General features: G+C 38.7%; 1 protein-coding gene across 1 annotated transcript in view; it reads left to right on the top strand.

Moving 5' to 3' along the window:
- LOC308079212 (mixed lineage kinase domain-like protein) overlaps window positions 1-16,609 on the top strand; it is a 165,920-nt gene that overhangs the window by 143,973 nt on the left and 5,338 nt on the right. The window contains exons 2-3 of the mRNA XM_080420589.1: window positions 15,529-15,978; window positions 16,238-16,333. Of these exons, the coding sequence (XP_080276715.1) occupies window positions 15,531-15,978; window positions 16,238-16,333 (544 nt within the window). The 5' untranslated portion in view covers window positions 15,529-15,530. The remainder of the gene's footprint in view (window positions 1-15,528; window positions 15,979-16,237; window positions 16,334-16,609) is intronic.

Raw genomic sequence — 16,609 nt, 5'->3', positions numbered from 1 at the left:
ATTTTGATAGGATTTCATTTCTCAAAACCATAGCAGAGCTGCTCTTAGATGACGTTTCTATTCAGTTCAATGAGAGCTTTGAGAGTACAATTAATATCAGTGTTTAGCTGACACCTAATTAACATTATGGAGTCATTTGATGAACAGTATAAAATAACATTTTAAAGGTGTTCTAAGTGATATTTCTTGGTTAAAAACGAAGCCAAAAAAAAGTTGTTTGTTAAATGGTTAAAAGTATATTCTGATTGATAGAGTTAATCTTGTTGATTATAATTTGTCTAGTGTCATAAACTGCTTTAAATGTCAAATGAATATATTGGTGTCATTTTGGCCTATTCCTAAGTCATGTACTCTATTCTCCTGTCTCTTTATGCAAGGTCAAGCAGCTGGCTACAGGCTTTCTGTGGCTATCTGTTGGCTCCTCGAGTTATGTCAATATTGAATGATTTTAGAACACTACATCTCAGTGTTCTTCTCCAATGCATAACAATTCTTCCAGTGCCACTGAAGTGACCACTGACCAGTGACCGGTCAAAAGCCGAAGTCAAAGTGTTGATCCAGACACTTTGGCGCGGGTCATCTTCATCATCTACCATCATCATACCATCATCATCTTCATCTGACTTTATCAACTCATCATCACTCTCCACAAATGGCAGGATTACACCGCTGATGGCTGGACGCTCGATTTGTATTCCATGATTTCATATGTTTATGTTAACGGGTGCTGTTAAAACCCAGTGCTTTCTCTGTTCTCATTGTGAGAGACGACGACCGATGATGCGTGAAATACCTGTGATACTGTAACCTTCCCTTGTTCTCTCATGTCTGACTAAAATATAATATAATCGTTATACCCAATGGCTGAATTTTCTTGTCGCCTTTGTGAAAGTTACCGGTACTATATAGGGGTGATAAGGAAAGACAGCTCCATCACTGATAATCATTGATATAGAACAGGGGTGTCAAACTCATTTTGGGGTAAAGGGCCACATTGGCCGAAAGGTGACTTGATGAAGACTGTGCACCGGCTTCGAATGCTATCAATGCATTGAATGGGAGATTATCACGTTTTATCAGACCGTTGAATGGGCGAGTAGGCGACGAGTAGGCGATATACGGCCCTACCCGCGATTTGTCAGACCATTCATTGGGCGTAATCAGGAGCTACTGACCTACTTGAAGGCGGAGCAGTCCCCACAACAATATTTACGATTCTGTGCCTATCGGTACATAACTCCAACGGTATAACTCCAAGTCAGTATGTCTTGATAACACCCAATGAATGGTCTGATAAATCGCGGGTAGGTCAGTATGTCGCCTACTTCGCCCATTCAATGGTCTAATAAAAGGTGATAATGTCCCATTCAATGCATTGATAGCATCCGAATCAGGTGGACTGTGACCAGTTGCAGACATGCATGTTTTACGCGTTTTACTTCCACAGCTGTCACTTGGCTTTGTTTTTCAGCCTGTTTTCTCCGTCACCGCTACAGCTGCCTTTACAATTTGTATTTATTATTACGAATTGTATGATTGGTATTACAGTTGTAGGCTACAATACATGTTGTAAGAGAGGTGGAGAAAAAAACATGCTATTTCTGTTTAAGGAGCCCCAATAAACCATTTGAAAATAGAATAATTACATTTGAAATACTGTCTCTGCTACGAATCTATAAATGGGTACACAACCTTTTTTATGCAGGCCTGCTTCTAACAATCAAACTCAGTCTTTTTTGACAATGAATCACCATTATGTCTAAATGCTTCCTAGAAATAACAACTTTTTGAAAAGTTAAAAAACAACAACCTTTTTAATGATTATTTTATCAAAAATAGCCAAAATGGCAATTTTACATGGGGTAGCCAGCATGAAATTTCATCTCAGTCACTTGCTGCTTCCAGACACCTGAACTCTCTTTTTGCATTAACCAACCTGTCAATGTCAGCGACCAGTTTCTGAGCAGTTATGTTCATAATATAATTTGTCATCTGTGAATGAGTCCAGATTCATATATAACCAAATATTGTTTTGCATTTCTAGCAATGCTGGCATCTCATTCTTGTGTGTGCGTGTGCATGTGGGCGTGGGCGTGTGTGAGAGAGATTACATTTGAGATTAAAAGTTGTGAACTCTAGAGAACGTAGTGTAGACAACTTTCTACAATGCTCTTCTTAAATGGGAAAAACATCCAGAATATTCCTCACTCTGTAAGGGAAATGAAACTCACTTTTGAGCTGTAGCTAAAATATGGTTTATTATTTATTAGCATTGCCATGTCCATATTAGGCCTATTCCTGTGAGAGCAACACCTTCAAAGAGTGGACACAACTCATAGTAGTTGAGTAGACTATGAATGGCCAATCAGGGACTCATTGTCCACAGCTGAGGACAGACAGAGCCTCTTTACAGCCATTAATTAACGGGCCATCAGCGGGGCAGTTGGGGGGGAGGGGGGCTGAGCCAACAATAGCAGATCTACAAGCTCACAACAGAGCTTGTAGATCGGCTATTTTCAAAGAGCCTAGGTATAAAGTTGGGCTAAAGTGGTTAATGTATGTTTTATAATGTTATAATTTATATCTGCACCCCCCCCCCCCCCCACACACACACACACACACTGACAAACACTTAGTTTGACTTGGTCCCACAGATAAACTCGAGGCGTTGTGAGCTTGTAGATCAGACATTTTCACAGTTGTTCCCTCTTTCTTACACTATTTGACAATGTGGCCAATATGTTTGACCAGTTTTTATAGTATAGTTTGTTGATCACTCTTGATGCAGTAATGGTCTTTTTCTTTTCTTTCTTTATTTTTGTTTGAGGTATTAAAAGGATCTTAAAAGTCCTTAATTTGTCACTTCACTGTCATATGGGGGACCCCCACAAAAAGATGTGGGGACCCCCCCGGGGGTGGTCCTGACCCACAGGTTGAGAACCACTGATACACATTATGAAAACTTTTCTGCTATTTGTCCCAAAGGTTTTATTCAAAGTGAAGTGAAAGCTAAACTTACATAAACAAATATTAATGCCATTTGTTTCAAATGTTTTCCCAAGCTAACTTTTCCTACTTGGATGTATAACTTTTTTTCTGACAGAAAATGCACAATTTGACTGGTTTTGTAAGATAGTTTTCTATAAGTTGCATTGTAACACAGCTCTGTTTACACATGTCTTTATTCTTTGTTATAATTGTACCGACGTAGTTTTCTTTTTATTGTTGTGTTCCACGAGAGAGAGAGAGAGAGAGAGAGAGAGAGAGAAAACGTGTGGTGATGCGACGCATTGTGAGCTCGTAGATCGACTATTTTGAATTAGCCTAGGTATAAAATATGGTTGTAAATGTATATTTTATAATGTAATAATAAAGTTATAAAGTAACTACTAACTTAAGTTTTCAAATAATTGTAGTGGAGTAAAAGTACTATATTTTCCTCTGATGTAGTGGAGTAGAAGTAAAAGTATAGTACTGGCCTTTGATCAATGTGATTGTCAGAGAACTGTAAATGATTGAATCAAAGAGAAAGAGAGAGCAGCACATATAAACAGTATAAATAGCAGATCATGAACCTCAGTTCAGACATTGAGGCTTGAGGACTTGACCGAACGGGTGAGCTGTTATAATTACTACAAAAGTTACTTTTGAGAAGCTGTTAGTTTCTTCTACCCAGCCGCTGTTGGATATCCTACTCAAGATAAGTCAAGTAAGTAAGAAGAATTGTCTTGGCATTTTCCTTTTGCCATTTAAGTGATTGTATATATATACATATATATATATATATATATATATATATATATATATATATATATATATACACTGTATATATATTATACACCTTGTGTTACAATGTAGTGAATGATGAATGGCAACATTGTATGCTAGCTAAGCCGCTCTGTCAACTCTTCCTTAACTCTTTATCCTACTGATAAAGGCTGCTCAGTGAACTTGTATTTCATTCAATAGTTATTTAATGTAAGTAAATGTAGAGCTTCACTGTAGGCTTTGCTTCATATTGTTTTGGTCTGAAATACAAACTAAACATTGTCGCTACAATAGACTCTTGTCTCATGCCTTTGGCAATATTGTACTTTTTACTCCACTACACTTATTTGAAAACTTGAATTAAAAGTTACTTTTTAGATTTGTTATTACAGATCTTCAAGCTCACAATGCCTCGTGATGTGACTCATTGTGAGCTTGTAGATCTGCAACTTTTGAAAGATTTTGACCAATTGTGAAAATGTTCTGCAAAATGAGTACTTTTACTTTTGGTACTTTAAGTATTTTGATGCCAATACTTTTGTACTAGTATTTAATATTTCTACATTGTGGTATTGCTACTTTTACTTGAAGGGAAAGTTCACCCCCAAAATGACTTTTCTTCTATCGATTCGTCAACCCATGGAAACCACACCCCCATTGTCTCATTCCTAAGCCAATCATTTGATGACCGGCAGCTGTTCTGGTAGGAGACACAAAGAGTCTCCTTTGTGTCTCCTGCCGGAACCGCTGCCTACCGGTCCACTGGTCATCAAATTATTGTCTTAGGAATGAGACAAAAACTAAACAATATCCATGAATTCAAGTCTCCATGGGGTGACTGATCCATAGAACAAAAGATTTGTTTTGGGTGAACTATCCCTTTAAATGTAGGGTAAGTGGTATGTTGTGGTTAAAACAAAACATTTCTTGTTAAAAGGTTAAAGCACTAAATTCTGATCATTGCTTTCAAGTGTTTGTTCAGTGACATGAGTCTCCTTGTCTCTCCAGCTCTTAGATAAACAGAAAATACATTTTCAGGTACGTTTAAACATTTCAGACATCTTTCAAATACAGTGATTTACTTTTAAATTTTCTCTGTGTGCTTAATGGAGGGTAACTGACATACGGCCTGTACTGCATTCTAATGACTATACATATAGACACATCTGATGATTCAATGACATCATCACCTAATGACCCAATCATCAGTCAGTTTACAATGACAATGACACACCTCATCATCAAAGGATCCAATCACTGGATTTGATTGGCTTTGCTGCCATGTTGAGACTTGCTATCAAGCACACTGACAATGCATACTGAACACGCACACACGCACACGCGCACACACACACACACACACACACACACAGTGGGAGAAGCTTCATTAGTTTGTTTGTACAGTATCTCTCTATCAATGTGTCTCTGCCATTTTAGTATCAAGCCTGCCTGACACTGTGTGACTGACTGCAACTACAACACATTCAACAGTTACATTTAAATGTAATTTAATCCATTGCAATTACATTTACATTTCCACAGACAAAGACGTAGGATTCATCAGGACTTGTAGCAGGTAAGGATTGTAGACACGATCACATTGCATTGCATTTAATTGAATTGAATTAGCAGGAAACCAAACAAACATTGTATAGTGTACAATGAAATACAGGAAATGTTAAATAATCTTACTGAAGCGTTACAATTATCCTATTGTAAAGAAAACACAGTAAAAGGAGGGGGGGGGGGGGGGGGAATAAGAAAGAAAGATACATCACAGGTGTAAATATGTAATTTCACAAAATATTTATTGTAAGAAACAACCTTTTTTGAGACTCTTACTTAAGAAAAATGCATCACACATTCCTGGACCTCACTCTAATACAAGCCTGGAACTGGAAAGATGAGATCTGTGGATTCAAAGTACAGATCTAGGGTCAGATTATGTTTTTTTTTTTGCAATCCGTATTGTGAAAAACCAAATCAGCAGACAAGTATTAGCATCAAAATATACTTACAGTAGAAAGGTAAACTTTTCAAAATGTGCAAGATCTGCTGTTTTTTATTTGTATCCTGAAAAGTAACAGTTTTGGACGTAATGAGATTTCCATCCAACAGTGACAATATACATGAATTAATTTCCATATGCAATATATATATATATATATATATATATATATATATATATATATATATATATATATATATATATATATATATATTGTGTGTTAAATGAATGAGCTGCCATTACCATCCTCTCTCCCTCTCTTCAGTGAACAATGGCACAGGCGGACTCCATTGCAGTCAATGTGGAAGAGATGGATGAGCAGAGTTTGGAGCTGGTGTTAGGTTACAGGGGGGTGCTCGGTGGAGGTGGATTTAGTCAAGTCGTGAAGGCCAGGCATCATCGGTCGGGACGGGACTTGGCTGTTAAAATATTATTTAAAAAATACAGGTAAGTGCAAAATCCAGTGGTGGACAAAGCACTCAACTCATGTACTTGAGTCAGTATATAGTCCTGGTCAAATATTACTCAACTGCAAGTGATAGTTGTCTGTCAAATGTGTACTCATGTTAAAAGTACTGGAGTACTTTCTTTTAAACATGTCTGGGGTCATGTTAATGTAGCAGGTTTTTGTAAGCACCCCAGACCGTTTTTAAGTAGCTCGATTCAGTATGTAGATATTTAATATACATTTGATCAGAAACAACCTCTTCCTATTGGACATTGAAACTCCATAGTAACCATGTCAGATTCAAACGTTGGTCCTGGTGACTGATATTGTCCTTCTACTACGTGTTTTTACAATTACTTTTTTCATTATTATTTTTTTTATTTTTATAATTTAGTTTTTCATTTTCCAAAGAAATTATAAAAAAAAAAAATCCAAAAAGTAATTGAGGTGTTTTCAATGAATCTAACCTAGTTAAAATGGAGGTTGGAGTTACAATGGGTTAGTAAAGGAAGGGGGCGTGTCTGATTAAATTCATATAAAATATCAACTGTCTCGGGTGAAACACAAAAGCCTGAGTAGATATTAGAATATGACCCAAAACACGTTCCAAAGTGAAATAATACCTTTAAGTATTCAAAAGTGCAAGCTTTTGAAAATAGGCTACTTAAGTAATCCAAGGTACAAATGACTAAGTACATTTTGTTTTTAATATCAATTTATTGCTGTATTGAAATTGTAACATCATGCAAAAACTATTCAACGATTAAAACAAATAAATAATAGAGAAAGTATCAGATCTACAAGCTCACAACACAAGTCTAGAGGGATGAAGTAGTTATCAACTTGTCATTGATTGATTCCCAAAATGAAGTAATAAAGGCTGTCCCTTATCAGTTGAATAAGGGACAACTTTAGGGTCTTTTAGTTTCCAAACAAGGGACCATAACGTATTTCAACCCTGGTGACATATATGTCATGTTTCATCTTCAGATCAAGCTCAGAGGAGGATTTACAGCGTGAGGTTAAGCTGATGCTACGTGCAGCCAGTCCCCATGTGATGAAGCTCCTGGGGGTCTTCAGGGGCCGTACATCCCCTCTTATCCTTTTTTACCCAGTGGGTCTGGTCATGGATCTGATGGAGAGAGGATCCGTCTGCTCCTTACAGGTGAGCTTTCTTCCCTCTTTACGGACACATTGGTTTATATAATTATAATAATAATAATAATAATAATAATAATAATAATAATAATAATAAAACGTTATAATAATAATAAGTGTAATAATAATAATAATAATTATTATTATTATTATTATTATTATTATTATTATTATTACTATTACTATTACTATTATTATTATTATTGTTATTGTTATTGTTATTGTTATTGTTATTGTTATTGTTATTATTATTATTACTATTATTACTATGCACTTTTCTTAACAAAGTTACAAAGTGCTTGTTAGAGATGGAAGCAAAACTTAAAATAACCAATGGATTATATCAGATAACAGAGTAAGAAGTCAATGACACAAATAACCAATAACAATACCAAATTAAACATTATGTTATAATTTGAGGCTTTGCTTGGTTCCTTAGGAGGATGTGGTTAGTGAGCTAGTTAATCTGAGGTCTTCTGGCAGGCTTTATTGATCCTTTATTTGCATTTGTGTCTCTGAGATTGTGAATTAAACGTTTGACCCCAACCCTCACCAGAAAAAACATCAGCATCAGATGCCACCCTGGCCTCTGGTCTTTAGACTGGCTCACCAAGTGGCTCTGGGCATGGACCACCTTCACAGTCTCAAACCTGCTGCTCTCATCCACAAGGACCTGAAGCCTGACAACGTACTGCTGGACTCAAGCCTAAATGTTAAGGTGAGTCCCTTTTTGGGGGGGATTACCACCATGATGAGCCAAGCATATCCCTCTTCTGGCACTGTTCATGCTAATCTCCATTATGTTATAGTATTGTAAAACAAAACATATGGTAGGCTACTTGTCCAGCTCCCCTGTATCACTGTGGGAATTTTCTCTGGACCAGGTCAGGAATGTATTGCCGGCCAAGATGGCCACGGACGCACAGAGTAATAATAGTAGTAGTAGTAGTAGTAATAGTCTCTCTCTCTCTCTCTCTCAGATCACTGACTTTGGCAACGCAAAGTTTGAGAACAATGACACAGTCGTTGGTCTCGAGAATGTGATGTCAGCCTTCTTTGCGCCTCCAGAGGCCCTCTCCTCCTCACAGTTCTACACAGCCGACTGTGCCTATGATGTTTACAGGTATTCATCATTCCCTGTGCCATTTTCTGTGTGACTGGAATTCAACAAGTCAGCTGTGTGTCACTGCAAAGCGCTGTGAATATCCAACATAATGCATTGACGGCTGCTTAGCTGTAGTGGATAAGGCTCCATACTAGCACGTAGAACATTCAATAGTCATGTTGATCTTTCTGTTTCGTTAGATGTTTTGTTTTACAGGAAGTAGATACATGTATGTACTTATGTGCAAACTAAACACATTTCACATGTGCAGATGTACAGTGATAAATCCAGGTTTAGGCAAGGTTGTTATCCTGTTGTCATTTAGCAATTTTGTGTTAGTGTTGTTACTTGGAAAACTATGCTATGTGGATATGTAAACTAATTGCCTGTCTCTTTTTATTTTAGTTACGCATTACTGGTGTGGACCATTTTAAGTGAGTAATTATCTCTCTCTCCCTTTTTCATTTTTTTTGCTTTCTCCATTGTTGTCCCCATTTTTTGTTCTCTCTCCATCAATCTCTCTAGTCCTCTCTAGGCCTAGTCCACCAAGACGTTTCTTTTTCCCGGCTGAAAACGCCAAGGTGCTGGCCTAAAAACATCCCCAAGCACCGCGTTGATAAAATAATGAAAATTATCTGAGCAAAATAAATGCTCAGCGCCTCATCATGCTGCTGGAGTGCTCTCATAGTAAATCATTAAAAACATACGCTGCGCTCAGGGAAAATAATAATAATAATAATCTTGGTGGACACAGTCCCTTTAATCACTCATTGTCTCAGCCTCACAGATTCCATTATTTGACTTAATGTTAATTCAACAATAAGAATAATTAGAAACACAAGTTGACAAGTATCCATGCTGTGTATTACTAAGGTTTCTATTTCCCAACCCATGCATTCATGCATCTTCCTCTCCTCTCTCTCAGACCCTGGTCACAACAAGGGCGTGAATGATTCTTCCATCCCTAGGCCATCCCTGGAGGATGTTAACAGATTGGAGACCCCGGGGCTGGAGGACCTGGTAGAACTCATGGTGCACTGCTGGGCCAAAAATCCAATACTAAGACCCCGTTTTACAGGTGAGAAGACTGTCCTGCAACTAGCATCACTTGGGAAGTTGAATGGTTTTATACCTCCCACCTAGATACTGGTGAACTGCTCACCAACGGGAGAAATATTAAATGGCACTAAACCAGAACATAATGTAAGAGAAAATAATAGAGTAGAAAAGTTGGGAGAACAGGATAAAAGTAGAAAGAAACTTTTCTTGGAGAAACTGTGTGGGCTCGTTGAAAGCAAATATGAAGAAAATATGCTCAGTATAAATAGCATTTGTGTTCAAATGTACAAAGACTATATATATATATCGGTGCTAGTTTGTAGTAGTGGTTGCTAGGGTAACCTCATTGAAGTACAATGGCCGGGTTTCCCAAAGAGATCCTGCGTAGGGAGTTACGTGCGGTCCTCAAGAAGGCTCCGGTAAGAAGGCTTCCTGAAGTTACGGGTGTTTCCCAAACGCGCACATAAGCGCCTCTCTCAACACAGCGCTATGCAGTACCTAAACATGTACTTAACCGGTCGGAGCTGTCCCATCAATCGATGCCAGACTGACCGATTGTTCCACGCAACTTCCTTATAAGTACATGCTCGCAAAGGAAGTTTGTCTGTAACAAGTGGGATTATACTCAGCTCATCAATCAAATAATGCTGAAAATTAACAAGCTTTACTCCGGTAAACTGTGGTAACTGTGACTGCACAATACCCTTGGTTTAATGTTTACACTCTATGACTTCCTCTTTGTATATCAATGTAGGCTAATATGAAGATAGACAGTGGTGTACTGTGGATTTTTTATGGTGCGGAAACTGAAACAGAGAGGCTCCTACTGCTTCATAGAGCTAGAGGAGCTGCACTCACCTTTCATTGAAAATGAATTACTAGCGTCGTCTGAAATGTCCTTAATGTAGCAAGCTGCCTAAAGCCTTTGTTGATTATTTATCAAGATACGACAGACCACGATATATTACATTAGATGAATACGTTATTATAGTACGAGCCGTGCATAGACATACACAGAGGTACCTCGGCAAATTAGCTAGCTGGGACCTCTCGTATCATTGTTTATATACCCAACAATTAAGTCATTAGACACTCCCTTAAACACCTTTTCCATCCCAGGGACCTTTACTTCTACATGTATTGATCTCAGTAAATGGTAAAATGGTAAATGGTGCATTTATATAGCGCTTTTATCCAAAGCGCTTTACATTGATTGTGCCATTCACCCATTCACACACACATTCATACACCGATGGCGGAGGAAACCATGCAAGGCACCAACCTGCTCATCGGAGCAATTAGGGGTTCAGCGTCTTGCTCAAGGACACTTCCACACTAACTCTGGGGGAGCGCCCCAGCCCGGGATCGAACTGGGAACCTTGCGGTTTCCAGTTCACAACCCCTGAGCCACTGCCGCCCCTTCCAGTACAGTACATCATATTTTGCGACAACAATATCATAAGACTGTTGCCACACATAGCAACACATGACAGTTGAACATCATCAGCTATATTTGTGCTGGCAGATCAACACTTGTCCATGTTTTATGTCCATAAAATCAGTCAATCTCCTTGCTGCAGTGTACTTTACATGAGATTAGACATAAAGTACTTTACATGAGATTAGACATAAGGTATGTACTTTACGTGAGATTAGGCATAAGGTGCAAAAAAAAGAAAAAGAGTATCAAGTGTAGCCATGGGTCTAGGAATGGACTGCAAGGAATTACACTCTTCTTCTGTATTTGAACCAAAAAGGCTTTTGTCACAGAGCAGGCGTTGTTTGTTTCTACGCTGCATGCGCACTAGGGTTTCAGGTTATAGAAACATGCCATAAAGTTATAAAATAACTAGACATGGACATCCCCACCCATTCACTTCTATGGAGTTGCTCGCCCAGCGCATACTCCCTTTTCCCGGGGTCATCCCTATGTTCCCCGGGTTCTATGTTCCCCATTTATGCGTCATAGAGTTATGTCTCCCATGCGCAGTAGTGTCACCTCTGTGACCAACCCTGTGAGCAAACTCGCAAGTCGAGCCTATTGGTCAAAACCATTTCCGCTCGTTCACGTATCCGGCCCCAGCTGTGGTAAGCTGCACTTCCAGAGTCGGCCACCAGGCGACTCAAGCTTCACCTTTTTTGGGGGGTCTGAGCAGCTGAATCAACTTTGTGTCTGTGTCGTTCCCAGAATGCACCACTGTGACAGAAGGCCTTTATGAGGAGTACAAGTGTGGGATTAATTCCGCCGTCCGCCAAGTGCAAAGCATGCTGGTAAGAATACATGATGCATACTAAACTCATTCACTTACTTTAAAACAATGATGTTACCCTTTTCTGTCTGTCTGTCTGTCTGTCTGTCTGTCTGTCTGTCTGTCTGTTTTTTCTCTTATCTCCTCCCTCTTGCCAAACTTAATGTTGTCCAATAGATCTCATACTGTAGAATACATACTGCACTTCATAATGGTATTGAATGTTGTTGAAATTAAATAATATAATTTCTGTGCTCAACAGGATGGTGACAGTCCACAAATAGGTGAGCTTTTATTGTTCTTTTGCAGTTCAATGCTTGAGGAGATATTATTATTATTATTATTATGCTCATTATTATTATTAGTAGTAATAATAGTAGTAGTATTATCATCATTACCATTATTATTATTATGCTTATTGTTATTATTATTATTATTAGTAGTAGTAGTAGTAGTAGTAGTAGTAGAAGATGCATAGTTGGGTTTTTGATGGGTTGGGTTTCAGGTGGTTGTTATTGTAGTCGTAGGTTGACATTTCTTGGAGGGCATTTTCAAGGACAGGCTCAATTTTCTGGAAGTCTACTTGTTGGGTGGTGATGCAGAGGTCTTCTGCGTATGAAACGCTGGCATTCTGGGAGTAATGGCTGGTCATTTGTGTATATGTTGAACAGGAGGGGGGCCAGTACGCACTAAATTAACAAACGGCAATGCGACGACTGCGCTTAATTTACATATGACCAGAGAGCACCCAGCATAGGGCATAGCAGTGGCAGCCATTTTCTGGTTCCACTCCAAAATAGTCAATGCATTTTCCCATTGAGATTTCCAAAAATATTCATATCAATTCATTTAAGCCTAGAATCAAGCCATCCAGGGTCCTGGTGAAACATTTTTTTCAATTCATTTTTTGAAACATTTTTTTCAATTCATTTTTTGAAACATTTTTTTCAATTCATTTAAACCTAGAATCAAGCCATCCAGGGTCCTGTTGAATCATGACCATAAAATATTTTTTTCTGTGATTAAAGAAATAAATAATAATAATTATATTCTATACTATATTTAATAAATACCCTTTGTTTTGCCGTTTTCAAAAAGTTTTTTTCACAGAATCAAATGTTTTATGGTCATGATTCACCAGGATGGCTTGATTCTAGGCTTAAAATAATTGATATAAATATTTTTGGAAATGTCAATGGGAAAAATGCATTGACTATTTTGGAGTGGAACCAGAAAATGGCCGCCACTGCTATGCCCTATACTCAGTGTGTATTTCCAAACGCACCCACTTATTTATGTATACTTTGTAGATTAGATCATGATATCAAATGACTTCTTGTGTTTACAGTGTCTCCACTACCTGCCTCACTACCATCAGTGTCTCCAGTCAATGACTCACTACCATCAGTGCCTCCAGTCAATGACTCACTACCATCAGTGCCTCCAGTCAATGACTCACTACCATCAGTGCCTCCAGGCTGCACAAACAGAAAGGACTATTTAAAACGTGAGTACATAGTGATCAGTAAACTGCTTTTTACACAAACCCTTCAACCCCTACATTGTTTGGATACAAGTAGACCAGTGGTGGGGTTTTGGGACCCCCAGGGGTCCTTGAAGGGGTTCCAGGGGGGCCCCAGCACAATGAGTCAATATAATATAGCAGATCTGCAAGCTCACAACATGGGCCAAATGCTTATTAAATTAGATACCAGTAGACCAGTGGTGGGGGACATGTACGTCATGTGACATATTAATGTCATGTCCAGGGGATCCCTCCTCCTCCTCCTCTCCTCTCCTCTCCTCTCCTTTTATTTGGCATTTGGGCGATTTTTGGCATTTCTTAATACGTGAACATTCATGGAAAATATCTACAAGCTCACAACGCATCATGTTATGACACGTTGTGAGCTTGTAGATCTTTTATTTAAAAAAAAAAACTGTAGTATAGAGCAGTGGTTCTCAACCTTTTCAGGCCGTGAACCCTATTCTCAACCCTATTTCATACTTCAGCCTTCAGCTATTCCAAAATGGCTGATCTACAAGCTCACAATGCATCACATTGTGAGCTTGTAGATCTGCTTTTTTCAAAATATATTGACACATTTTGAAAACTTTTTTACTTTCACTCAAAGAAAAAGACTGTAATTTTAATGATTTATTTGGGCTATTCAAAAATAGCAGATATGCAAGCTCATAGCGCGGCACCGAGTGCAAATCTTTGGATATATATATATATTTTTTTTAAAGCGAACATTTGTAACTCAAATCTTTGCTTCTGGGGATTCTACAAATGTCTCCTAAATCCTAACTGTTTTCTGAAAAACTGCTATAATAGCACTGGTTCTGAAACTTTTTCATATCCCCAAAATTATATATATCTGGCCGTGGACCCCCCATCCCAAAATATTTTGTTCCATGGACCCCCATGAAGCAAAGATTTGAGTTACAAATGTTCCCTTTAAAAATATATTTTCAAATATTTGCACAAAATGTTGAAGATTTACAAGCTCATAGCGCGGCACTCAGTGCCGCGCTACGAGCTTGTAGATCTGCTATTTTTGAATAGCCAAAGACATCTAAAATGACACAGATGCGTTCCAGGTTTTAATGGGTTAAAATGATTAAAAGGGGGGGGGGGGGACATCATGGTAGGTATTTCTCTCTGTTTGTTGTCAGGATTTTACAGTTAAAATCAACTGTAAAATGGAAATAAGAAAAAAGTCCCCCCCCCCTCTATGTTGCCTAGAACTGGAGAATTGATTGAGGTCATGTGATCAGTGACATACGCACGGTTTACTTTTGGCTCCGCCCTCTATGCTGCTGCATTCATAGGAATGGGGAATCTGACTTCCAGCTGAAACAGTGTGTCTTGAATATAAAGTTAAGACTTATTAGAGCATTTTCAGCCAATTGATATCTATTATCTACAAGTACTATGTCTTGCTAAATGTGATATATAACCATAATACCATTATAAACTACTACATACGCACTGCTTCAGCTGGAAGTGAGATTCCCAATTCTAGTGAATGCAGAGAGGCTAGAGGGCGGAGCCAAAAGTACACCGTGCGTATGTCACTGATCACATGACCTCAATCATGACCTTTTTCTTATTTCCACACAACAGCTCTAAGGTGTATTAAAGACATAGTTCAATGTTGAAAATGAATGGTATTGCCCTTTAAGGGATAGTTCACCCAAAAGATTACTTTTTCTTTATGGATTAGTCCCCCCATGGAGACTTGAATTCATGGATATGTTTTTGTTTTGATCGCATTCCTAAGCCAATCATTTTATGACCAGCAGACCGGTAGGCGGTTCCGGTAGGAGACACAAAGGAGACTCTTTGTGTCTCCTACCGGAACCGCTGCTGGTCATCAAATGATTGGCTTAGGAACGCGACAAAAACTAAAAAATATCCATGATTTCAAGTCTCCATGGGGTAACTAATCGATCGAGTCATTTTGGGGGTGAACTATCCCTTTTAAATATTGTATTTATTTTAGAAACAGTTCATCTTTCACTCAATATGGGCAATGCCCGTCGCAAGTTGATGATGTAATTTGCCCATGTGTGGTCTAGCCCTATGGAATGTATGGAATGCATGTAAGGCATATTTGGCTTATTAGCCAGGGATCCTTTTAAACATGGTGAAAATGTTGTTTGTGCGTGCAACATTTTGATTCAGTCTATTGCAGTTCAACCTATCTGTCCCCCTTTCTCCCTTCAGTCATGGATTTCATAGACCCCATCTTTGGCATAGCGACTACACTCTACGCTCTCTGCGAGGAGGTCAAGGCCAACAAGAAACGATGCACGCGTCTGAAAGACCGTGTGAAAGGGCTGGAGCCAGTGCTGAGGGCCATCCAGGGAAAAAGGGCCCAGATCTCTCCCGACTCCAAGATGTACACGGCCCTCAAGGAGCTCACGCTCACACTCAAGTCTGCTGCGGATGTCGTCAAAAAATACAACGCTGATACAAAAAGTATCATCAAGCGGTTCTGGAACACCTACAACTACGGGGACGAGTTTGAGAGCCTTAACGACCGTCTCATCGACGCGTTCCAGGTGCTGTCCCTGAATCTGCCGGTGCAGATGGATCATAAGCTGTTTGATGCAGATTCTCAACGGAAAGAGTACGAGGCAGCCAGGAAGAAGGATCATGAAGAGATCCAGAAAAGTGAGAGGAGGGGGGTCTTGTCTTTCTTTTTTTGCGTTGTATGGGAGCTGAAAACTGAATTTCAATTTGGAATAGGTCTAATGATTATTATTATTTTTATTATTATTAGTGTACCAGTGTTGACTGTATAGTCAATAGTGTAGACACTGGTTCTACAGAACCAGTGTCTAATGTCTAAAATGTAAGCTGCACGTAGGTATGCCTTCATGAAGTTAATGTTGATTGTGTGATTGGCTTTAATATCAGATGTATTTCACAGTGCTACAACATGTGGTGGACCAAAAGGATACTGTGGAGGGGAAACTGGATGCTATGTCATTGAAACCGGATGACATGAAACAAATGATTGAAATGCGTAAGTAAACAACTTTGAAGGTCAGTTGCCACATATCATTCAATATAGTGCATGGTTTGTGAACTATTCCACTTTGTATTTCACCCATAATACATCTGGATGATTTCCATCCCAGACTTCAGAGGAAGGGTTATTTATTTGTTAGACATTTCACATTATGCTTTGCATATAGACTTTTTCAATTTGAATAAAACAATTAAGGAAAAACTAATCCCCAGTCACTGTGGTAAATATAGAATGCAGTTTTGTCATGTCATATGTTCACAGCAGTATCCC

The sequence above is a fragment of the Gymnoscopelus braueri genome (assembly GCF_963280865.1).
Source record: "Gymnoscopelus braueri genome assembly, chromosome: 23".
NCBI classification, from domain to species: domain Eukaryota; kingdom Metazoa; phylum Chordata; class Actinopteri; order Myctophiformes; family Myctophidae; genus Gymnoscopelus; species Gymnoscopelus braueri.
The sequence above is the reverse complement of the archived record's forward strand: the minus strand, read 5'-3'. Positions and strand labels throughout refer to the sequence as shown.